The sequence below is a fragment of the Pelophylax lessonae genome (assembly GCF_965119305.1).
Source record: "Pelophylax lessonae genome assembly, chromosome: 13".
NCBI classification, from domain to species: domain Eukaryota; kingdom Metazoa; phylum Chordata; class Amphibia; order Anura; family Ranidae; genus Pelophylax; species Pelophylax lessonae.
The window spans coordinates 60,615,860-60,642,047 of NC_138780.1; the positions used below are offsets into that span (position 1 = coordinate 60,615,860).

Below are 26,188 nucleotides of genomic sequence, written 5' to 3' on the forward strand. Positions count from 1 at the left end.
AAAGATCGAAATTTGGCTGGTTCAGCAGGGAATGGCTGAACCATGTATACGCAGGGTGGTTGTACAGAAGTCAATCGATCTACCGATCGACTTTTGTACAACTACCCCATCAAATATTTGCTGCTCAATCAGTGCTGCCGGCTGCACTGATCACTGTATTCTGACACCAGGGAATTCTCCTCACTGTCAGAATACAATAGCGCAGTGGAGAAAATTTTCCCACCCACATTGAGTATGTGGATGGGGGAATCAAATCATTTTTTGGGTGTTCAGCCTAATGTATGGGCTCTTTATTCGTGCTGGAAATATCTACAAAGCTCTCTCAATAAGCACAAACCTCTACATTTGCTAGCTAGAAACATGTATGTTCGCACCACAGTCGTGCAGCAGGATGATCATTTGGTGGCCAGGTTGTAAATGCATTAACCCAAATTATGTAATGTCTGACAGTAGTAATACCTAAATCCCTCCTACTGCCATGTTGTGTGTGTGTGTGCCTGTAGGACAATGCTTGATGCAAAGCTGTGGAAGAATTTGATTTGATAAGCATACCTAGAGTAATGGGTCCTTTCTCTAAGTTCTAAAAAGATGTGTAACAAACTAGTTTTAGAGCTGCCATGGTAGGCTCCACGGATCCAATGACAGAGGTTTTAGCACAATTCATTCAGGGCAATTAAACTTCTCAGATGGACATTGAGAAACACAAAATTATAGGTCTAATTTGTGCTATAGTATTCAGCATGTGATATATCATAAAAGAACTCGAGGTATAGATAACTTTACCTAGTAACACTGGTTCAGCTTGGACCAATGTAACTATGCATACACCATACCTAGCTACCCTGCTAGAAATCACTGTAGTTGGGCACAGCTACTCCAGTGTTCTCCTTTAGCTTTTGGGTCCCCTGCCGCACTGTGAACACAGGATGTCGCCCATTTGGCATGGTCCTAATTTAGAAATTGTTTCCCATTTTATTATTACAGGCATTTTATATAGCGCTGACAATTTATCCAGTACTTCACATATATATTGTACATTAATTTTCTCTATGTATTCAAAGCGTTGTCTGACTGCAGTGACAGGGAAGTGACATCAAAATCTCCTACCTGGCTCAATTAGAAAATGCTTTACATCACTTGGGAAAATACAAAGCGTTCTCTGTATGGCACCCATGCCAAGCAGGCGACCTCCTGTGTCGACTAAGCAGTTAGGCAGGGGATCCAGAAGCTAGTAAAGATCACTGTAGTAGTGATGCCTTCTACGGCTATTTCCAGCTTCCAGGGGGATCAACCAGAAATGTATAGGCATAGTTACATTGGTCCAACCTGAACCAATGTAACTGTATAAAAATATCCATACCTGGAATTCATCTTTTTGGTTGAATTTAACATTTGACCTGTTAAAATTGGTTATCTAGCAATCCTGCTGTATATGAGAAACAACTCTGAAAAAGTGCAACGATTATATAATTTTAAGTACAATTAAAACAAAGCACAGACAAAAAAAAAAAAACAAATAACCATTTCCTAACTTGCCCAGTATATAAAATATAAAAAGATGGCAGTTAGCTAAGGATTTTAAAAGTTAACACACATATTATGTACAAATATATATATATATATTGTATATATTTAAAATGGCTGAATTTTACTGCATTACAACGCCTCTCCGTTTCCCAACAGTATTGTCTCTCTTGAGCTTTCTGTCTTCTTCATGCTGTTTGCGTCTGTCATCACTTTTAAAGAAAATATAAAATAAAAGGTGATTAGCAGAATAAACTTAGGACAGCAAAAGAAAGGACTGGCAGTGAATTTGCCAACAGATTTTCTTTATTTGATTTAACTGCATTTTCTATTTTTTTTCTCCTCAGAGATTTTAACAGCAGACCACTATTAAAAACAAACAATCCTAGACAGGATATTACAATGAGATACAGCACTGTGCTTAAGTCTTAGGCAGGTGTGAAAAAATGCTGTAAATGAAGAATGTTTTCAGAAATAGAACTGTTAATAGTTTACTTTTATAAATTAACAAAATGGAAAGTAAATGAACAGAAGAGAAATCCAAATCAAATCAAAATTTGGTGAGACCATTATTTACCTTCAACACAGCATCAATTCTTCTAGGTACATAGTTTTTGAAGGAATTCAGCAGGTAGTTTGTTGCAAACATTTTGGAGAATGAACAACAGATTTTCTGTGGATGTAGTCTGCCTCAAAGCCTTTTTGTTTCTTCACGTAATCCCAGACCGACTCGATGTTGAAATCAGGGCCAAATATTTCAGATATTGACTCATCAGTTCAGAGCACCTACTATCATTTTTCTGCATCCCAGTTCCTATGTTGCATAGAACATGGAAACAAGACTAAGTGATTTAACTATGCATGAAAACATAAGAGCTGTGAAACATAGGAACGGTCTTCAGTTTAAAGAAAAAGGAGTCCTGGAAGTGATGGTTAGGCTCCCACAGAGCCCTGATCTGAGTCTGATCTGAGTCTGCCTGAGAGTGCATAAAGAGACAGAAGGTCTGAGGCAACCTACTTCCACAGAAGATCTGTGGTTAGTTCTCTAATATGTTTGGAACGACCTACCTGCTGAGTTCCTTCAAAACCTGTTTGCAAGTGAACCTAGAAAAATTTATGCGGTTTTGAAAGCAAAGGTGGTCACTCCAAATATTGATTTGATTTGAATTTCTCTTCTGTTTAATTTCCATTTAGTTATTTGATAAAAATAAATGGTTAACACTTCTATTTTTGAAAGCATTCTCAAATCACAGCATTGTTTTCACACATGCCTATGACTTTTGCACAGTACTGTTCATACACAAAAAATTGAATTTTTGTAAGAACTTGCCGTAAAATTATTTTCTCCAAGTCCTCTGACAGTCGCCGCCCGATGGTATTAGCCTTCACTAATGGGTAATGGCACACTCTGCGGGAGCAGGCTAGGCAGATAATTGATTATCAGGTTAATACAAAAAAACGTTTTTGTACCTCAGCACGCCACTAGGGGGCCATCCCTCAGCCATTACCAGAACCCAATCTGATATTACTTCAGTTTGTAGCAAGCAGTACCGGAAGGCAACAACCCCCAGATCCAAAAACCAGAGGGGTGGGGGCAGCGACTGTCAGAGGACTCAGAGAAAATAATTTTACAGTAAGTTCTTACAAAAATTCTATTTTCTCTTACGTCCTCTGACAGTCGCCGCCCGATGGTATTAGCCTTCATGAATGGGAAGTTCCAAAACAGTGCAGGTATGAGGGGTGGGAAAGAAACGCAACCAATTTAGAAGGTAACGCAAATAACCGGGCCAGTACCAAACCCAGAACCAACACCCCACAAAGAGGAACAGATTAAACATGTCAAAATGTCCCCTTAAACAACTGCCACACTCAAAACTTTGCAGCCAAAGAAAGCATCTGAAGATGCCAAAACGTCAAGTTTGTAAAAACTTAGTGAAAATGTGCACGGACGACCAGGTCGCCGCCTTGCACACCTGAGCCACAGACGCCTGATGGCAAAAAGCCCAAGAGGCACTAACGGCTCGAGTAACAAGAGCCTTTACCGGGAAAGGAGGAACCTGATCTGTGATGGAATAGGCCCGAACAATCGTCTGTCTGATCCACTTATAAATGGTTGCCGCGTAGGTGGCCAATCCCTTCTGAGGTCCCTCAGGAAGAACAAACAGAGAATCAGACTGCTGAATCGACTCCCTGGTGGACAGGTAGACCTTGACCGCCCAGACCACATCCAGAGAATGCAAGGCAAACTCCTTAGGATGCTTGGGTTGTGTACCCAGCAAAGGCCACACAATATCCTTATTGAGGTGGAATGAAGAAAGCCACCTTGGGAAAAAAAGGTTGACTCGATCGCAGAACCATCTTATCTCTATGAAGTACAAGATAAGGAGAATGGAGGACAAGGCCGCCAATTCAGACACTCTGCGAGCCAACATGATGGCCACCAGAAAATAAACTTTCCGTGACAACAGACAGAGACATCTCCCTGATGTTCTCGAATAGAGGTTTAATGTAACACTGACAAAAAACAAATTCAGGTCCCATGGAAGCAAGAGAGCTCCCCTCTGGGTGAGCCAAATGCGGCACCTCTTGAATGAAGGTGCGGACCAAAGAAAGCAACGTCAAAGGTCATTGAAACAAGACGGCCAAGGCCGACAACTGACCCTTGGCCTTATTCAGCACCAGATCCACGCCCTTCTGCAGGAAGGCCAAGACCTTCGCCACTGAGAAGGAATATACGCTTTCCAGGTGCGGCCAAGAAAACTTCCTTGAAGTGGCTTCGCGAGCCTCTTACAAAGTAAGGATGACCGCCTGAGGAAGACCTCTATACCTCAGGACCTGGCTTTTAACAGCCATGCCGACAAAGCCAGCAACTGTAAAGCAGAATGGAAGATCGGTCATTGAGACAGATCGTCTCGCAGCGGAAGCCGCCATCGAGGTTCAACGACCATCTGAACGACGTCCGCCTACCAGGATCATCGAGGCCCGTCCGGGGCCACCAGAATGACTGACATCGGGTCCAACGCCAACCTGCAGAGGAACCTGGATAACAGTGGAATCAAAGGAAAGGCATACAGTAGCCGATAGCGGTGTCAAGGCACCACCAACGCGTCCGCGGCGTCTGCCAGAGGATCGCGAGCCCTGGCCACGAACCTTACCACCACTTTGTGGAGACAGGACGCAAACAAATCCACGCCCGGGGTCCCCTACCGGGCGCACAGTAGGTGAACCACCTCCAGATGTAGGGACCATTCCCCTCGGTCCAAAGCCTGGTGACGTAGATAGTCTGCCTGCCAGAGTTCCACACCTGGAATGAGAATGGCTGAGAATGCAGGTACCTGCGATCTGGCCCAGAACAGAATCTCGGCCACTTCCGTGGCCGCCCGGGCACTCCACGTGCCCCCTTGGTGATTGATATAAGCCACAGCCATGGCATTGTCCATCTGTACCCGCACCGGACACCCCTGAAGCTGAGGTGACCACCGGAACAGCCAAAGCTTGATCGCTCGGAGCTCCAAGACGTCAATCGGTAGCTAAGTCATCCCCGCCGACCACGTCCCCTGGGCGCAAAACGTGCCCACAACTCTTCCCCAGCCCAACAGGCTGGCATCGGTGGTGACAACTGTCCATAATAGATGTCGGAAGGACCGACTCTGTGTCAAGGACAGCGGCCAGCGCCACCACAGGAGATCCGACCCGGATGACTCAAGGAAATACTCCTTTCCAAGGACTGAGGTGTCCTGTCCCACCTGTCCAGGCTCTCCGCTTGCAGAGACCTGGTGTGAAATTGAGCAAAACGGAACTACTTCGAAGGCCGAGACCGGCCGTCCCAGAACCCGCATGCAGGTCCGCAAATAGGAGAGATCGTCATTCCTGAGAGCTCCGATCTCCTCCCGCAAAGTCCCGATTTTTGTCCTCCGGAAAGGAAGACCCGAGATTGAGCAAAGTGCAGGACCATCTAGGTACTGGAAACGAGAAGAGGGAGTCAGTGCCGAATTCTGAAATTGACGGCCCACCCAAAATCCTGAAGTGTCTGAACCCTCACAGCCAGATCTTTTGCCAAGGTTACACATGAGTTCGACCTTACAAGAGGTCATCCAGGCAACCGAGGACCGCAATGCCCCGTAAACGCATCAAAGCTAGACCGAAGTCAACACCTTGGTGAAAACCCTGGGAGCCGAAGCGAAAACGAAAGGCAACGCCAAAAACTGGTAGTGCTCCTGAGCTCCGATGACCCTCGAAAATAGGGATGTGGAGATACGCATCCTGCAGGGCGACGGATGCAGTAATTCCCCAGGCATCAACGAGGCCATCACCGACCGGATGGATCCCATTGTGAACGTCCCGCACAAAGCGGTTCAGGGACTACCAGTCCAGAATCGGAAACACCGTGCCCTCTTTCCTGGGCACCGTGAACCGGTTGGAGTCAAAACCGTGAAAATTTTTTCCCGAAAAAGAACGGGTACAATGACTCCGTGTGCAAGCAAACCGTGCACAGCCCCCATGAGATCTCTGAGACGATCAGGGGACAGCTGAAGAATGGACGAGAGGAGCCAGTCTGCGGGGCGAGATCAACTCGATCTTGAGCTCTGAACGAATTGGTTCGTGAACCCACCTGTCCTGAATGCCGGACAACCAGGGTTCCTGAAAAGAAAGCAGACGCCCCCCCCACCCTGACAACGGGGAGGGCTTCCCTTTAGGGAGAGGTGGACTGAGCCACCGAACCAGACTGGCCAGCGTTTGGCTTACCCGACCACGGCTCCTCGTGGCCACCGGGAAGTCGGAAGGGTATACCCTTCTCCTGCGTCCTTAAAGGCACGAAAGCAATTATGTGGAGTCTTGAAGGAGGGCCCCCTCCGCGTGCGGGGAGGCTCTCCCTTGGTGACCTGGGGCAGACGAGTACTCTTACCTCCCGTGAGCCCCTTATCAACTCAGCTAGTTACCCCAAAAAGACGATCCCCCTCATAGGGGACCTCAGAGGCCGTCTTATAGGGCGCGTGGTCAACCGACCAGCACTCTTACCATGTAATGCGGTGGATCGCATTCCTCACCGCCGACAACCGGGCGACCAACTGAGGCACGTCCAAGGCCGCGTCGCCCAGGAACATCGCAGTGTGGATGAGCTGATCCTGCTGCGAAGCCCTTTGCACCATGTCATAAGCATCTGAGAGGCCATCACTGAGGCAAAACACAGGTTGAAACAGGAAACCCACCACTAGATAAATGAGGTGGGCAAGCGCTTCCACACGCCTATCAGCCAGATCCCTGAATACCGGGAATCCCCTACTGGCAGCAAGGTGGACTTATTCAGCCTAGACCCAGTGTGATCCCCTGCTTGGGGACAACGACCAACATTCGTCTACCGCCTCCAAAAAAAACGGAGAGTGGGTGGAAAAACGCCTAGGCCCCACCAACATGCGCTAAATGCGCCGCCACTGGCCATTCACGATCTCGAGAAAATCCACCGGGCAGGAAAAAAGCCTGACCCGACTGTCTGGGGTCTGCAGAAGCTGAGCAAAATGGACCGTTCACTTGACTGAGCTGGCGCATCGTTAAGATAGAACGTTTCTGTTATGACACCCATGAGAGCATCCCTCGTAGTGCGGTTCACGCGCTACCGAGGAGGAAGATTCCCCCTCCTCCTCTCCCTCAACGTGGAGGACCGGGACCCCTCAGACCATCGTCAATGGCAACCAATTCGGCTCAGAATCAGAGGACTGGGAGGGCACATGCCATTTCTTATGGAGGAGCGTGCCGACAAGAGCAGATTCACCTGGGACGCCAAAGTCACCAGAGCAGCAGATATGGGTGCCAGGTGGGAGGATTCAGGAGTACCCGAAGTCCCCGCCAGGTCTGCGGGGGCTTTATTATCACGGGAGACCATTTTTGCCTTAAATGAAAAAAAGGGACGCTGCACCCCCCCCGCAATCTGCACCAACTGAAAGAGCCCCTTGAGAAAACACACTAGCAAAAAAAAAGATTCGATTTGGTTGAATAATGGCCGAGATACAAGCAAAAATCCCCAGCCTGTAAGCACATTTTTCACAGGATAAAAATGGAGAAGGAGAAAGTGACCTCACATCGCTAGAGGCCAGCCCTCGAGCCCAGAGAAAAGGTGCCTATTGAAAGTCAATGACAAAAGTCACAGTGAAAATGGCCGCTTGCCCTTACTAGGCATGTTGCCCACATCCAAGATGGCGCCCGACCGGGAGCCAGAGCAGAATTCTCACATGGCTGCTGTGTTACACAGAGCTTAGAATCTGCAAACCATTAAAATTGGCGGCCGCTCCAAACGGCTGCAAAATAAATGCACCAAACACATTTCTGGCTATTAGCAGGGACCCCAGGGAGACCCCCATAGCATTCCCATGCAGCGCCCGCAGCGGGGGCAGGGAGGGGAGGGAAAAGCAACAACCCGGCCAGAAGAGGGATCCTACAGAGACCGCCAGCCCTGCAATCCCCTAGGAATGGGCCCACAACTCCCCAAACGTCCCCAGGGACAAGAGGGTTCAGTACTCACCAGTCCAGCAGCGGGCAGCGCTCAAAAATGGGAGACCTCCCACCCTAAGTGGGGGTGCCGTCAGCCACGGAGAGACGCTGGCAATACGCGGGCGATCCGGGTTGAGACATCCTCTGCGAAGCGCAGCTCCGCCGGCTCATCCCCATATGGAGGGGCACTGTCGTTTTGAGGCCAGGGCATACCAGTAAACTGCGACGCTCGTTGGCAGGCTGGGACTCCATAAGGATCTAGGATACCCATTCCGAGGCCCAGCTCTGCAGTTACTTGTAGTCCTCCAGGAAAGGAATCCCTGACTAACTAGTGATAGTGAGAATAAATACAAATCTATTGTGTAAAGAAAAAACACTTAAATTCAGAAAAAAATAGAAGAAAGCCAAGACGCTAGGTCTTAGCAGAGAAGACCTGAAGCTCTGCTCCTGATGCTAGGCAGCTTCAAACAGAATTAATATCAGATTGGGTTCTGGTAATGGCTGAGGGATGGCCCCCTAGTGGTGTGCTGAGGTACAAAAACGTTTTTTTGTATTAACCTGATAATCAATTAACTGCCTAGCCTGCTCCTGCAGAGTGCGCCATTACCCATTATTGAAGGCTAATACCATCGGTCGGCGACTGTCGGAGGACGTAAGAGAAATTCTGAACGCCGAAGAAGAAAAAAAAAACTTCAGTTTAACCACTTGCCGACCAGCTGCCGCAGATATACGGCGGCAGGTTCCCGCGAAAAGACGTACCCGTACGTGGCTTTGTGGGAGCGATAATGGGGGTGCGGGCGTGCCCATTCGCCAGCGGGGAAGCTGAACCGCACCTGCGTTGTAAACACAGCAGACCGTCGTTCTGTCAGCAATTAACACAGGGCTCCTGTGCTCCTTCTGTTTAGTAACATAGGTCCCTGTGTTGATTCCATAAGCCCCCCCCCCATCCCTAGGCACACATTTAACCCTTCGATTGCCCCTGGGTTAACCCTTTCCCTGTCATTAGTAAAGTAACAGTGCATATTTTTAGCACTTAATACTGTAGCAATGACACTGGTCCCCCTAAAAGTGTCAAAAATGTCAGTTAGGTGTCTGATCTGTCCGCCGCAATGTCGCAGTCCCACTAAAAATCGCTGATCGCCGCCATTACTAGTAAAAATTAAAAATTACTTTTCCCTAGTCTGTAGACTCAATCATTTTTTTTTCCCCCAAAAAATATGTAGAATACAAATTGCCCTAAAATAATGAAAAAATTAGATTTTTAAATTTTTTTTTATTGGGAATGTTATATAGCAGAAAGTGAATATATATATATATATATATATATTTTTTTTTTTTCAGAATTGTCGCTCTTTTTTTGTTTAAAGTGCAGAAAAAAAAAATAGCAGAGGTGATCAAATCCCACCAAAAGAAAGCTCTATTTGTGGGGGGGAAAAAAAAAGGACATCAATTTTATTTGGCACAGTGTTGCACGACTGCGCAATTGTCATATAAAGTAACGCAGTGCCGAAGTGCAAAAAATGGCCTGGTCATGGGTGGGGGGGTAAATCTTCTGGTCCAAAAGTGGATCGATCCAGATAAAATGCAAAGGCATTCGTGCCATATCAAGAAAGATTTAGGTACAAAATGTAATAAATATTATCCAATTTAAAAAAAAGGGGGGAACTTTAGGTAAACCGCTGTGACGCGAGTCACTTTGGCTGGGGGGCTTGTGGAACCCGGATTGTTTTAGGGAGCTTGGGAGACTCTTTGTCCAGCTTCCCCAGCCCCTCTTATGTGTAAGTCACCCTGTGTCTATTAGGGGCACAGGGTGACCAAGAACCCCAGTCGGGTCTGCACAAATCAGACTCGCTGTACAACCACACCGGACTCAGAATTTGGTGTTGCCCCAGTTATCCTGGGTTCTATATGTGTGGTTTGTGTTGAAAGAGTGAAGGGCTCTTTCACTTGGGACAATTATATTTCTGGACAATATCCCTCAGGAAATATATAAAGATATATAGCAGAAGGGTTTCATAGACCCTTGCTAGTGGGGGGAGGGGGAGGTTTGTTGTTGTTGAATACCTGCATTCCCTTGTTCTATTGTTCCTGTCTGCCTTGAGTAAGCTTATTATGGGATGTGTTTGTTTGTGTGGATTGGCTAAGGGGGAGGGGTTGTAAGATTGTATATCTCTGTGTACATGTGTTTTGAATAAACAGTTTGATTCTGGTTGACTCCAAAACTTATACTGTCTAGTTCTTGGGGTAACTATAGCCAGATTCACGGATCCCGTGTTCCAGAGCTTAGGAAGCAGGTTACTGGCAGAGATACCCAGACAGGGGTGTCCGGATTCCGTCACAACCGCTAAATTAGACAATGAAATACATACAGAATGTGTTCACCCCTTTATCTGCGAAAGGATTTCCAATTCTGTACTGTTTGCCCATCATAAACTTCTACTACATGTTATGACCATAAGATACGGGAAGTAGATAGTACCAGACTGATGACGGAATCCAATTCAATTTGTATTATTTCATTAGAAATATCCCAAGGAACAAGTTGATGTGTTAACATACAGTATATTTATTTAGTGGCTGAGGCATTGTTGACCCACATGTAATTCTCTAACACGGTACTGCAATTTAACATGAAATTATTGCTAGAAATATATGAATCACTAACATTGTGCTCTAATTTAACTACTTGTCTACTGGGCACTTCTACCCCTTTTTTGCCCCGTTCAATTTTCAGCTTTCAGTACTGTCGCACTTTGAGTAACAATTGCGCGGTTCTGCAACGCTGTACCCAAACCAAATTTTTATCATTTTTTGAGACAGATAGAGATTTCTTTTAGTGGTTTTTAATCACAACTGTTCTTTTTATTTTTTGCTAAAGAAAAAAAAATGGGTTTTGACTTATTGTAAAATCCTTTTCTCTGAAGTTCATTGACAAACGCAGCTCCATATTCTTCTTAACCATTGGGTTATGCTGCCCCCTACAGGAGTAAGACACTAGGCAGGAAAAAACTTTACTACGCCTATGAGGCAGTCCCTAAAGGCTTATACCCACTCACTCTGCTATGGGAATCGGTTTTGTTTCAAACAGTGTCAGAAGTAAAAAAGAAAACCTCAACCCATTCAGAAATACTGTAGAGGGGCTGGTGCTGCGTCTGCCAATGAACTTCAGAGAGAAGGATTTTACGGTAAGTAAAAAAACTGGATTTTTGACTTACCGTAAAATCCTTTTCTCTTAAGTCCATTGACGGGCGCAGTTCTCTCTGATCCATATCAGTAGGGTTATACTGCCCCCTACAGGAGTAGGACACTAGGCAGAAAAAAGTTCTGGCTATGCCTATGGGCAGTCCCGGAGGGTACACCCTCTCTCTGCCTGCATAGGATGTCAGTTTTGTATCAAAGCAGTGTCAGAAAGTAACACCAACCCAATTCAAAATAGAGGGCCGGGTACTGCGTCTGTCAATGAACTTAAGAGAACAGGATTTTACGATAAGTCAAAAATCCAGTTTTCTTTATCGTTCATTGATGGACGCAGTTCTCTTTGATCCATATCAGTAGGGACTTCCCAAAGCAGTGCCATAAAATGAGTGGTGGGAACAGCAGAAAAAAACAAGTCCCCAAGGCTAAACATAACCAACCAGGCAACATAGGACTCATCAGAACAAAAGATGAGACCCACCTGAAACAAACAGTAAAAACCTTCAAGGAAGGCCAAAAGCCCTCCAGAAAGCAGCCAGCACATCCACCTTATAAAATTAATTTGGCAAAGGTGTGAACAGACTACCAGGTAGCCGTCTTGCAATCTGAAGCACAGATGCCTACAAGGCGAAAAGCCCAGGAAGTACTAGGCGCCCGAGTAAAACGCGCCGAAACAGGGAAAGTTAGGACCTGACACTTAATTGAATAAACCTGCACCACCGTCTGCTGTGTCTATTCCCGGATGGATCGGACAGACGCAGGCAGTCCCGTTCACGGGCCATCCGTAATTACAGAGAGTGAGCCTGACTTACGAAAAGACTCAGTAGTCGCCAAGTACACCTTGAGTGTCCGCACTCTAAACAGAGTAAGCAATGCACATTCCTTAGAATGTGATGGCTCAGGACACAATATGGGAATACAATGTCCCCGTTCAAATGAACACCAGAACCCACGTTCGGAGGGAAGGACGGATCCGGACAAAGTACCATTTGGCCCCATGATCACCATATAGGAAGAATGACAGGACAATGTCGCCAGTGCCGACACCTGCGCGCAGTGTGACAGCAACCAAGAAGGCCACCTTCTGTAATAAGGTAGGCAGGGGATACCCTTGAATACTCGCAAACAGAGATTCTTAAAGAACCAACTGCACCAAATCAAGGTCCCCAGTTGGTGACGGAGGTCACACTGGAAGTACCAAGTGTTGCACCGCCTGGAAGAAGTCACGCACCAGGGCACAGACGGCCAACAGCCTTTGGAAGAAAGCCGAAACCTGACCCCTGACAGTACTCAAGGCCAACTTTTAATCAACTCCCCATTAAAGGAAGCCAAGATCCGGGCCACCGAGTAAGAGCGAGGGGGAGCCCAGGCAATATATGTCCCTTCCCACGCTTCAAGCAGGGTGAGAATCACTGAAGCAGCCAAACCCCCGTCCTTCAGCACCTGGCTTTCAACAAGTCGGCAAAGTCATCGGCTGTAAAGTCGGACGGGAGATGGGCCCTGGAGACAATAACTCCTCCCTTAGAGGAATTCTCCAAGGAGCGTCTACGGCTAGCCTGACCAGGCCGGCATACCAAGCTAGGCGAGGCCAGTCTGGAGCCACGAGAAATACCTGAAACCCTGCTGCCTTGATCCTGCGAAAAATTCTTGGCAGCAACCTGGGAGGAGGAAAGGCAGACCGCAGCTGATACTGACTTTGGCTCATCCGTGAGCACGCACACACACACGACCATGCCGGCAGCAGCCGTGCGCAGGCGACCATGCTAAACTCCACAGCATTGTTCAAGTTGAACTTAGCGAATGTTCTTGGTCATGACAGAATCCATAGTGCCACTATTGCACCTGCCAAAAGGGTCCCGGGAGCGGGCCACAATCCGCAGCACTATCCTGTAGATGCGACGCCAACAGGTCCACGTCTGGCGTGCCCCACAACTGCTGAAACACCTCCGGATGAAGGGACCATTCCCCCGCATTCAAGGCCTGTCAACTGAGGCAATCCGCCCACCAAGGTTTCCACACCTGGAAAGGGAACAGCGGAAGAGCTGGAACAAGGCGCACTGCCCAGCGAAGAATTGACACTTCCAAGGCCGCAAGGACACCCTTGGTGCCCCCTCGGGGAATGACATAAGCCACGGTCGTGGCGTAGTCAATTGAACGTGCACTGGGCAGCTGCAGGTGCCCGATCCAGTGAACCAGGCAAAGCCGGATCGCTCTCAGCCCCAGGACATTGATCGGTAACCTGGATCCTCCAGGGACCAGAGAACCTGCTGAGGACTCCTCCCCACCTGGACAGGCTTGCATCCGCGGTGATAATTGTCCAGGAAAAAGGGGAGGAAGGATTCCAGATCAAGACTCCAAGGTCAGCCAGCTCAGCCGGATCCGAAAGTCCAGAGAGTTTGGATTGTAGTCCCATACAAGAAGGAACGCCTTCTGGGGGATCCCCAAGAGGGATTTAGCGAAAGGGACCGCATCAAAAGATGGCACCATCAGTCCCAGAACTCGCATGCAGGTCCGAAGGGACGACCATGTGTGGGACAGTAATAGCTGAACCGCAGTCTGAAGTTCCAAAAGTTTTTTCCCCGGAGGGAGAAAACACCCTGACTGAGGGAGAGTCCAAAGATAGTCTAGTCTCATGGAAGGGACCAGGGATGACTTCTGAAGGTTCAGAACCCACCTGAACTCCTCCAGAGTTCTCGTGGTGACTTCCAAATTTGTTTGTCAGCACCGTAGGGGACTCCACACGGAGAAGCAGATCAGCCAGGAACCCCGCACCGATACGCCCTGCTGCCACAACAGCCCCAGGACGGGAGCCAACACCATTGTGAAGACCCGAGTAGCAGAAGCTAGAACAAGGGAAATGCCACAAACCTTCCCCACTGTAAAAACTGAGAACCTGTTGGTGTCCTGAACACAACGGAATGTGAAGGTAGGCATCTTGATGTCTATGGAGGCCAGGAAGCCACCATCGTGCGAACCGATACCGCCTTTAATGTCTGATCCGCACGGAACCATCAAAGGTCCATCTTGTTGAACCAGAGCCTGAACTGCCCCACAGAGCACCTGCAAGCGATCCGGGGACAGCCATACATTGGAAGAGAAAAAACTCACCGGAAAAAACGGATCGAAACCCGATCTTGCAACTGGACCGCATGACCCCCTGAATCCAGCTGCCTGGGATCCGGGCCAGCAGAGAACCGGCAAGGACGACCCCCCACCCTATAGATGGGTGAGGACGCACCTTCAGGCTGAGAAGGCCTCGTCCACAGGTCTGGAAAAAAAATAAAAATGATCTCTTATCCAGACTAGGGTCGTTTGAATCTACCAGAGGAAGTCTTGAAGGAATTTGCCATATCGACTGTCCCTGAGGGACGAAGAAACTGTGGTGAGCCTAAAGGGAGGGACCTCGTTCGCGACTAAGGCCTTTACCCTTGGTAGCCTGTGAAAGAAAGCACACTTCCCCCTGTGCCACCCATGTATAATGCCCCCAGGGCAGCGCCAAACAGGCGATCCCCCTGAAAGGGGAGATCCGTTAAGGTCTTCTTAGAAGTTTGATCCTGTTGTGGAAATTTTGTTGTGGACATTTCTTCAGGTAATTAAATTGCCATAATGTCTCCCAGTGTCAGTTTTACCGGTAATCGCTATGAACAGCGAATATTGCTTTAACTGTCATTTCGGAAAGACTTGTTAGTGAAAACCTTCCATTAGATGGGATGGCACAATACTTGTAGCAAGGAAAGTCTATCGCACAGATGTATACCCGCCATCCGGGGCCCCGTACTGCGGAGATATGTTTGTGATATGGAATTCTTGTTGTTTTACCAAGATTAATGGATGGCATCTTTCAGTCATACTTGATCCGTATAACTGAAATACTGCTGCTATTGGCTTATGATAATAAAGCCCCATCTTCTGGAACAAATAGCATGGTCACTATTAAATATGGTTTTCTATGATCAAACTATATTTGATGAGATCCACTAACAGGTAATGAGTCAGTGTTTGTGAATTAACGTGGCTGAATCTTTAGAAGCCATGTGCTCTGTCCTTTGTGGTAGTTGGGAGTCTGTAGCCTCAGTCATGCTCATTCATAGGCATTCACTCATCAGTTCCCATTGTACTTTTTGAATGTATACATGTTCTGTGATAAGTGGTCTTGAAGCCACTCCCTGTAACCCCCTTTTTGTTCACTTGCTGTAAATAAACCAAGCCCTGCCCTGAGACTCACACAGAGGGACTGACACAGGAAGCTCACACACAGCACAGAGAAGGCTCACACACGCAACACAAGCTCTCACATCCATTCATGCATGCAGACACAGAGGAGAAGCACACAGACCACACACATCCACAACCACTCGCTCTCATCCACACTCACACATCCACACACACATACACACACACACACATACATACCCAGAAAGAGAGATCCGGGCAGATGGCATCAATATGACCCAGCGTGTCTGTTCCTATTTTGTCACCGAGCGCTTAGTAAACCTTATGCAAAAGAGCCTTACATTTGTACTTTTCAGTACAAGGGGTTAATGGCGTTTGGTGCGTATTAATATCCACAAGTGCGTTTTTCAGCGCAGCAAAGTCTTCAGCGCACTGATCGGGTTTCTATGCTCCAAGTTCTAACAAAACTTCACAGCGGAGAAAAGGAGGGGAGAGAGTCGGTTCTGGTTCTACAATGGCCAACCGTTTGGTAAGAAAATTTGTTGTTTAAAACTAAAGCTTACTTTCTTTGTCGGCTGTTGAAGTTTAGAAGCATAGCTTAGCAAAGGACCTTTTCATTTGCAGCGTTCGCTCTATTGTATAATGATTGGGTGTTTTGTAATAATATTTGTGGCTGGGGATCAGGTCTATTAATTGGGGGAGAAACCTGTATATAAGGTTCCCAGTTAATATATCCTGGGGATGTGATATCTGTGTTAAATATTTCCTTATAACATATCTGTTGTAGTATCAGTTTAGTTCGATGGGATAGCAATATATTATCGATCAATGTTGGTTTTGGCAGCAGACGCTGACGTTTGAGTTGAGCAGACGGTTTTGGACTGAGTTTCTGTTTTAACTGGCAGATTGTGTTGCACAGCTTAAAATCAGCATTCTATGAGGATAGCTATTGTCTACACTATACAGTGGGGATCGAAAGTTTGGGCACCCCACGTAAAAATTTGTATTAATGTGCATAAAGAAGCCAAGGAAAGATGGAAAAATCTCCAGAAGGCATCAAATTACAGATTAGACATTCTTATAATATGTCAACAAAAGTTAGATTTTATTTCCATCATTAACACTTTCAAAATAACAGAAAACAAAAAAATGGCGTCTGCAAAAGTGTGGGCACCCTGCAGAATTTATAGCATGCACTGCCTAATTTGCAAGGCTGAGAACTGCCAGTGCCATGCATTGTTCTCAATCATCGTCTGGGAAGACCAGGTGATGTCAATCTCAAAGGATTTAAATGCCCAGACTCATCTGACCTTGCCCCAACAATCCGCACCATGGGATCTTCTAAGCAGTTGTCTAGAAAACTGAAACTGAAAATAGTTGATGCTCACAAAGCTGGAGAAGACTATAAGAAGATCGCAAAGCATTTTCAGATGTCCACCCTAAAAGGGCCTGCTTCCACCCAGGGAGGGGGGGAACGTATACTCACCATACCGGGTACACCGGCGGGTGCCATCTAATGCCAGGACCCCACGCCACCGGAGTGGGGGGGCTGTCGGCCAAATAGGAATGCTGCGACAGAGGAGGGCAGAGAAACCGGGGTGCAGGCATCAGAGCAGAGTAGATGGGTGACAGTTAGGAGGGGTAGAAGGGAACAAGGCAAGGAGGCCGGTCCTGGGCTAGAGCACCCCAATAAATACGCCCGTTGCGTGGTGTTGGGGAAACCAGTCAGCAACCAGCATTGCTGGAGCAGAGTGACGCCCCTAGCTGCCAGGGGAAGAACTTCTCCAGTGAGAGCGGGAGAAAGGGAAAGGAAAGACAGGTTCTGGTGGTAGGGGACTAAATCATTAGAAAGACAGACAGGGCAATCTGTCACAAAGACCGTGAGCGCCGAACTGTCTGTTGTTTACAAAGCGCTCGGGTTTGGCACATAACGGATCGGGTGGACAGATTACTGGGTGGAGCTGGGGAAGACCCAGCTGTCATGGAACACGTGGGTACCAATGACATAGGCAGAGGGAGATGGAGAGTCCCAAACGATTTCAGGGACTTGGGAGCTAAGTTGAGGACTAGGACCTAGGAGTATTTTCAGAAATACTACCTGTACCTTGAGCCACACCAGAGAGGCAGCGGGAGATTAGGGAAGTTAACAAGAGGCTGAGGTACAGGTGTAGTAAGGAGGGCTTCAGGTTCCTGGAGAACTGGGCCGACTTCTCAGTCGGCCACCGGCTTTTTAGTAGGGACAGATTGCACCTAAATGGGGAGGGTGCAGCCGTACTGGGTGAGAGTATGGCCAACAAGTTAGAAGGGCTTTTGAACTAGGTGATGGGGGGGAAGGGTACATATGTAGAATTATCCAGCGGGGAGCAAGGTTTAGCGGGCACAAATGGGGACATTAGCGGTAGGGTGTTCAGAGTTCCTAAATCCAAGGTGGGTGTGACAGAACCATCTGACTTTGTATTATATTGTTGCTGCCTCCTTTCATCTGTTTGTTCGGCTGTTCCCCGGCCCGTACAGCCCCCTTTGTTCCCCTGTGTTTTAGCCGCTACGCTCCAAATTCACGGATCCTCCTGACTTTGTTCATTAGACGAACGATGAAGCGTTCGGCAGTTTTATATTAGATTGGGTAAGGGGAAACCCAGATATCCATGCCATGGAACCTGTTCGTGAGATTAAAGACTTTGGCTCCATGGCGATTTGACTGTGTTTGTGGCATCTGAGCGCTGTTTGGATATGTTGAGCGCTCAGATCCAAGCTATCTGGGGATGGGTTGAATGTAGGGGTTCTGTTCAGTAGACTGGGAGTTATGCATTTTTGTGTCCTTTTGTGTTTCTTTAAACATGTGGCTAATGGAGCCTTGCCTCTCCTGGAAGCTAAAACGTATTCCTGTAAACTGTAAGGAACAGGAAGCCAACTCCTAATATGGGCATTACAGGAAGTTCTGAAGAGACGGGCGGTCTATTGACACTCAGAGTGATGTGTATTGAGGGCTCGCTAGGGAACCATTGTTCTGTGTCTGACTGTTGTGTGCATTGATTGCCCCCTGGGGCTTCTGTCTCCTTGCATTGGTCAAAGCTATCTGACCAATCCCTGTTGACTCATTTTCAAGCCCTCATTTGCATATGCTGGAGAGGACCTTGGTGAGGACTGCAAGTGCTTTGCAATTGACCAATGGGAAGGCGGTTGTTGGGGGAGGGATGTTCCAATTTCTGTATAAAAGTGTGCTCTGTTCTTCCAATAAATGTTGTTCCTGTTTTACCCTCATCTCGGAGCTTTGTCTCGTTATTGGGGGAATCTGCTGCAGGGATTGCTATGGTCTTCCATACTCCCTTAGAGAATCACTAAGCTCTTGTAAGAGCTTGTGTAGAGCTTGTTCTGCTGCACTCTCTGGGGAAAGAGAGGTTCACCCACAGGAACCTGGAGCCTTGTCGTTGGTCCAGGGTGGGTAGGAGATGCCAAGACCCTAACCAAGCTGCGGCGGTTCGTGGAGTCTGAAGTGCTTACAGTGTCTGGTGGAGTGCTTGGAGCCCTCGGGAAGCACTAGGAGCATCTGTCAACGGAGGTACCTGCTCAGGGGTGCCCTGTTCCGTAACAGTGGGTATGGGGAAAAAATCAGCAGCCTAAAAACAACATCAAATAAGGATATGGTATGCATCTGGTCAAAATTATGAGGTTTGTATACCAATGCTAGAAGCCTGGCCAACAAGATGGGAGAGCAAGAGCTGCTGATGTATGCGGGGGACTCAGATTTTGTGGGGATTACAGAGACTTGGTTCGACCGCTCTCATGATTGGATGGCGACAATTCAGGGGCATTCCCTTTATCACAGAGATAGAGAAAGTAAAAAAGGGGAGGGGTGAATGCGCCAACAAGGAACAATGCGGTACTTGACCTATTGATTACCAACAATACAGACCTGCTCATGGATATAGAAATACGGGGCAACTTAGGAAACCGTGACCATAAATGGATTTTTGTAAAATCTTACCGTAAAATCCTTTTCTCTTAAGCTCATTGACAGACGCAGTCCTCTTGATTAATATCAAATTGGGTTATACTGCCCTCTACAGGAGTAGGACACTAGGCAGAAGGAAAACGTTCTGGCCACACCTTAGGGGCAGTCCCAGAGGGTATATCCTCTCTCTCCCTGCTACAGGATGTCAGTTATGTCACAAAGCAGTGTCAGAGAATTTAACCCAACCCAACTCAAAAGTAGAGGGGCGGGTACTGCGTCTGTCAATGAGCTTAAGAGAAAAGGATTTTACGGTAAGATTTTACAAAAATCCATTTTTCTCTGTTGCTTATTGACAGACGCAGTCCTCTTGATTAATATCAAATTGGGACGTCCCAAAGCAGTGCCACAAATGAGGGGTGGGATAACAGAAATCAAAATTTAAATCCAGAAGGCCCAACCGGTGCCGACTAGAAGTCTTAAAGGCTCATCAAACCAAAGGATGAGACTCAACTGAAAACCCAACAGAAAGAAACCCTGGAGGTAGACCAACGGTCTCCTCAAACTGCGGCCTGCAAAACCTTGCGGCCAAAAGAGGCATCCGACGATGCCATCACATCAACTTTATAAAATTTTGTAAAGGTATGAACCGACGACCAGGTAGCCGCCTTGCAAACCTGGACCACTGATGCCTGATGGCGGAAGGCCCAGGAAGCACTAAGCGCCTGAGTGGAGTGCGCCTTAACAGGGAACGGAGGATTCCGACCCTTAATAGAATAAGCCTGTACCACCGTCTGTCTGATCCATTTGGAGATAGTCGCGTGTAATGTTCTGGTACCTCTGGTACCCCTATTCCACTTTCCACTTCAGTGTATGCGTCCCACCATTCTCTTCTGGTAGGTGCGCATACACCTTTAAGACCGATGCTGTCATCACTGAGCGCCGCAGAGCGGCTATTTCAACCGCCGGCGTTCTCACTCACATGTTCGTTCAATGTGCCTTGTTGCTGACCTGCCTTGAAGCTCATATGCTTGCAAGCGTACCTCGCTGTCGGAACCTCGCTACTGATCCCTGTATCCCGCTACCGGATAACTCGCTCATACCGAACCTCTCTACTACTGCTTGCTATTAGTGATAAGTACCCCGCAGGGGAATCCTCCATAACCTTCCTACTAAGCTTACACTATCTAGCTCTGCATATTAAGGACTGTTACTATCATCTGCACTAATTAGATTGCTAGCTCTTGAGCCTACTAACATCTATCCTTGCACTGGGTTAGTCTCTCCTGTATGTCATCTGCTATCCTACCACCTACTACCATACATGATTGCTAACCTATCTGCATCCTACCTGTTACCATCTATGCTCTCATGAACATTTCTCTCAACTGCTGTTCACCTATTGTCACTGTTCATACCTGTCTCTTCAGCTCATCACCACTATACTGCTATATACAGTGGGTACGGAAAGTATTCAGACCCCCTTAAATTTTTCACGCTTTGTTATATTGCAGCCATTTGCTAAAACCATTTAAGTTCATTCTTCTTCCTCATGAATGTACACACAGCTCCCCATATTGACGGAAAAACACAGAATTGTTGACATTGTTGCAGATTTATTAAAAAAGAAAAACTGAAATATCACATGATCCTAAGTATTCAGACCCTTTGCTGTGACACTCATATATTTAACTCAGGTGCTTTCCATTTCTTCTGATCATCCTTGAGATGGTTCTACACCTTCATTTGAGTCCAGCTGTGTTTGATTATACTGATTGGACTTGATTAGTAAAGCCACACACCTGTCTATATAAGACCTTCCAGATCACAATGCATGTCAGAGCAAATGAGAATCATGAGGTCAAAGGAACTGCCTGAAGAGCTCAGAGACAGAATTGTGGCAAGGCACAGATCTAGCCAAGGTTACAAAAAGATTTCTGCTGCACTTAAGGTTCCTAAGAGCACAGTGGCCTCCATAATCCTCAAATGGAAGAAGTTTGGGACGACCAGAACCCTTCCTAGAGCTGGCCGTCCGGCCAAACTGAGCTATCGGGGGAGAAGAGCCTTGGTGAGAGAGGTAAAGAAGAACCCAAAGATCACTGTGGCTGAGCTCCAGAGATGCAGTCAGGAGATGGGAGAAAGTTGTAGAAAGTCAACCATCACTGCAGCCCTCCACCAGTCGGGGCTTTATGGCAGCGTGGCCCGACGGAAGCCTCTCCTCAGTGTAAGACACATGAAAGCCCGCATGGAGTTTGCTAAAAAACACCTGAAGGACTCCAAGATGGTGAGAAATAAGATTCTCCGGTCTGATGAGACCAAAATAGAACTTTTTGGCCTTAATTCTAAGCGGTATGTGTGGAGAAAACCAGGCACTGCTCATCACCTGTCCAATACAGTCCCAACAGTGAAGCATGGTGGTGGCAGCATCATGCTGTGGGGGTGTTTTTCAGCTGCAGGGACAGGACGACTGGTTGCAATGGAGGGAAAGATTAATGCGGCCAAGTACAGGGATATCCTGGACAAAAACCTTCTCCAGAGTGCTCTGGACCTCAGACTGGGCCGAAGGTTTACCTTCCAACAAGACAATGACCCTAAGCACACAGCTAAAATAACGAAGGAGTGGCTTCACAACAACTCCGTGACTGTTCTTGAATGGCCCAGCCAGAGCCCTGACTTAAACCCAATTGAGCATCTCTGGAGAGACCTAAAAATGGCTGTCCACCAACATTTACCATCCAACCTGACAGAACTGGAGAGGATCTGCAAGGAGGAATGGCAGAGGATCCCCAAATCCAGGTGTGAAAGACTTGTTGCATCTTTCCCAAAAAGACTCCTGGCTGTATTAGATCAAAATGGGGCTTCTACTAAATACTGAGCAAAGGGTCTGAATACTTAGGACCATGTGATATTTCAGTTTTTCTTTTTTAATAAATCTGCAACAATGTCAACAATTCTGTGTTTTTCTGTCAGTATGGGGTGCTATGTGTACATTCACGAGGAAGAAGAATGAACTTAAATGATTTTAGCAAATGGCTGCAATATAACAAAGAGTGAAAAATGTAAGGGGGTCTGAATACTTTCCGTACCCACAGTACATCTATCACTCCAGGAACATCTTATTGAGTGTGTATATTTGTATGCTGAATAAGACAGACCACAGTGATGAGTCTTGGGAGTTGGAATTGGTATTTCAACGTATCTCTACATGACTGCTGAGTGGAGTTTTTCTGCAGCTGCAAATCCATCTTGTTTCAGAAAACGCAGGAGCGTTACAGATTGAACGAACCTAAAATGGATTCAGCAGATTTACCCACTCAAGTGACACAATTAAAACAACAAGTGACTGCGTTAATACACGCTCTTACTGAATTAAAAGAAGACAATCAGGCTCTGAAGCAGCAGGTAACCCGTCTATCACAACTTGCCGCTGCTCAGCCCCCTGAACCCAAAATAAATCCTCCTCTAGTGTTTACAGGTGATCGCAAAAAATTTAGTGAATTCAAAAACGCCTGTCAGTTACTTTTCTTGCTAAAACCTCGTACCTACCTTACTGATCATATCAAAGTCTGTACTATTATTTCATACCTAACGGGTGATCCACGGGCCTGGGCAGACTCTCTCTTTGAGAAAAATGATCAGCTTCTCAACTCCTATGCTTTATTCCTAGCGGAACTCGCTAGTCTATATGATGACCCCAATAGGCAGAGTACTGCCGATATTCAATTGAGGTCCTTGAAACAAGATAGGAGACCTGTAGAAGACTTTGTAGCAGAGTTCAAAAGATGGACCCTTGATTCAGGGTGGAATGATACATCTCTGAGAACTCAATTTAGACTCGGCCTATCAGAAGCCGTTAAAGAGGAGCTCGCCCGAGCGGATTTACCGGACACCCTGGATGCTTTGATACAACTCAGTATCAACATAGACAGGAGGCTGCGAGAAAGAAAGGCTGAAAAAATGGGAATGCCATTGTCCAATCTTTCTCGGATTTCGGCCGTTGACCCTACTCCTATGGAGGTAGGAACCATACGCCCACCTTTATCAACTACTGAAAGAGCCAGGAGACGATCCAGTAATCTTTGCTTGTACTGCGCATCCCCGGATCACATGATAAGCGTCTGTCCCCTTGTCCGCAAAAAAGAGGGTGAGTGTTCACATGTCCTCCTAGGGGGATTGACAACTTCATTTACTAACCCTTATCTTTTTGTTCGTTTGACATTGCAGTGGGACCAGACTAGGATTACCACTAAAGCCATGATCGACACAGGATCTTGCGGAAATTATATCGATATACGTTTTGCTACTTTAAATAAAGTACCTATTATTTCAAAACCTAAGCCTGTCTCTGTGAGTCTTATTAACGGTATTCCGTTATCTTCTGGCCCAATCACTAATCAGACACAAGCACTCCTAGTCACCACTAACGAGTCTCATACGGAGACCACTACCTTCGACCTATTATCTTCGCCCCATTTTCCCATTGTTTTGGGACTTCCCTGGTTACACACACATCAACCAACCATAGATTGGAAGAAACGGACCCTAACCTTCCTCTCTTACTATTGCGAGAGTACGTGTAACCTCCCGTCTTATGGAAAGATCCTGTCTGTGGTGTCAGATGAGATTGCACCACTATGCTATCAGGATCTGTCCGAAGTTTTTCTTGAGAAAAATGCTCAAGTACTGCCTCCCCATAGGGATTATGATTGCACTATTGACCTACTCCCAAATAGTAAATTGCCTTTTGGTCATGTTTATCCTCTTTCACAGGATGAACTTTCCCATCTCAAGGAATACTTGGATGAGAATTTGACAAAAGGTTTTATTAGACCTTCCACTTCTTCCACAGCTGCAGGACTTTTTTTTGTCCGCAATAAAGACTCAAGTCTCAGGCCTATTATCGACTATAGGCAATTTAACGCCATTACAGTAAAAGATCGCTATCCTTTGCCGCTTATCCCTGAACTCATTGAACAAGTGCGTGGAGCTACCTACTTTTCAAAATTGGACCTGAAAGGGGCATACAATCTAATCCGAATCCGTGATGGAGATGAGTGGAAGACAGCATTCAGAACCAGATACGGATTGTTCGAATATCTTGTAATGCCATTTGGGCTATGTAACGCTCCCGCAGCCTTCCAACGATTCATAAACGATATCTTTAGAGACTTACTTGATGTCTGTGTTGTGGTATATCTGGATGATATACTTATTTATTCACGATCCTTGTCTGAACATATAAAACATGTAAGACTTGTGTTATCCAGATTACTCACACACAATCTATACGTGAAACAAAAAAAATGCTTATTTCATAAAGAAGAAGTATTATTCCTAGGATACATCATATCCAAAACAGGAATCAAGATGGATATGAGTAAGATATCCTGTATTCAGGATTGGCCTATACCAACCACCCGCAAAGCACTACAGCGATTCCTTGGATTTTCAAACTTCTATAGAAAGTTCATCAAGAACTTCTCTGCCATTGTGAGACCTCTCACACAACTCACAAGTATTAAGAAACCATTCAAATGGTCAGATTAAGCAAATGAAGCTTTTCGCTTGTTAAAAACAAGCTTTACCTCTGCTCCCATACTACGCCATCCAGACCCATCCCTCCAATACATTCTGGAAGTAGATGCGTCAAATATGGCAGTAGGAGCAGTACTCTCCCAACGACCAACGAATACTTCACCACTCCATCCAGTCGCCTTCTTCTCTAAATCTCTAAGCAGCCCAGAGGTGAATTACCCAGTGGGTGAAAAGGAACTGCTTGCTATAAAACTGGCTCTGGAGAATTGGCGACATCTACTTGAAGGCACCCGATTACCAATACTCATATATACAGATCATAAAAATCTTCAATATCTTCAGACTAACAAAACCCTCTCCCACCGGCAGGTACGATGGTCACTATTCTTCCTAAGATTTAACTTCCTAGTGACCTACACACCTGCAGACAAGAATAAAAAAGCGGATGCGCTATCACGATTAACTGAAGATAATTGCTCCGAAATCCCTTCCGTTCCTATAATACCCTACAAGCGTATTATTGGGGTTGTCCGTTCCTTGAAGGAAGAGATTCTACACAGTATAGGTTTGGATTCACTTCCACCACAACTAAGTGCTGATGCAGAAGGCTTCCTCTACTACAACGACAAACTCTACATACCCCCTACTATGCGCAACAAGATCTTGGAATTGTCACATGATGTGCCTATGGCAGGACATATGGGTATGACAAAGACCCTTAATTTGCTTTCCAGGCAGTTTTGGTGGCCTGATATGAAGACATCTATACAAAAATTTGTCTCTTCATGCAACGTCTGTGCCAGGTCCAAAATTGACACTACAAAACCATCCGGTCTACTATGCAGTCTACCAATACCCCAGACTCCATGGGAAGTTGTGTCGTTGGACTTTATAGTAGAACTACCACCTTCCAAAGGATTTAATACCATTTTAGTGTCAGTGGACCATCTGACAAAGATGGCACATTTCGTTGCTATTCGCAGACTACCTTCGTCCAAACAAACAGCGGAACTACTGATGAAACATGTCTTTAAGTTACATGGAATTCCAAAAACTCTTTTGTCTGACCGTGGATCACAATTCATCTCCAAGTTTTGGCAAGAACTATGTCACATACTACGAATTGAGCGAAAGCTCACTTCTCCCTACCATCCTCAGACCAACGGACAGACTGAAAGAGTCAACCAGTGCATCGAGCAATATTTACGTTGCTACACATCATACCTACAGGATGATTGGGTGGATCTCCTCCCTCTGGCAGAATTTGCCTACAACAACGCAACCCACAGTACGACCAAACAGAGTCCGTTCTATTTGAACTATGGG

General features: G+C 46.5%; 1 protein-coding gene across 1 annotated transcript in view; it reads right to left on the reverse strand.

The window, feature by feature from the left end:
* Positions 1-1,627: 1,627 nt before the first annotated feature.
* Positions 1,628-26,188, reverse strand: part of NUSAP1 (nucleolar and spindle associated protein 1) — a 588,385-nt gene continuing 563,824 nt past the window's right edge. Inside the window, exon 11 of the mRNA XM_082242852.1 lies at positions 1,628-1,736. Within this exon, the coding sequence (XP_082098978.1) occupies positions 1,649-1,736 (88 nt within the window). The 3' untranslated portion in view covers positions 1,628-1,648. The remainder of the gene's footprint in view (positions 1,737-26,188) is intronic.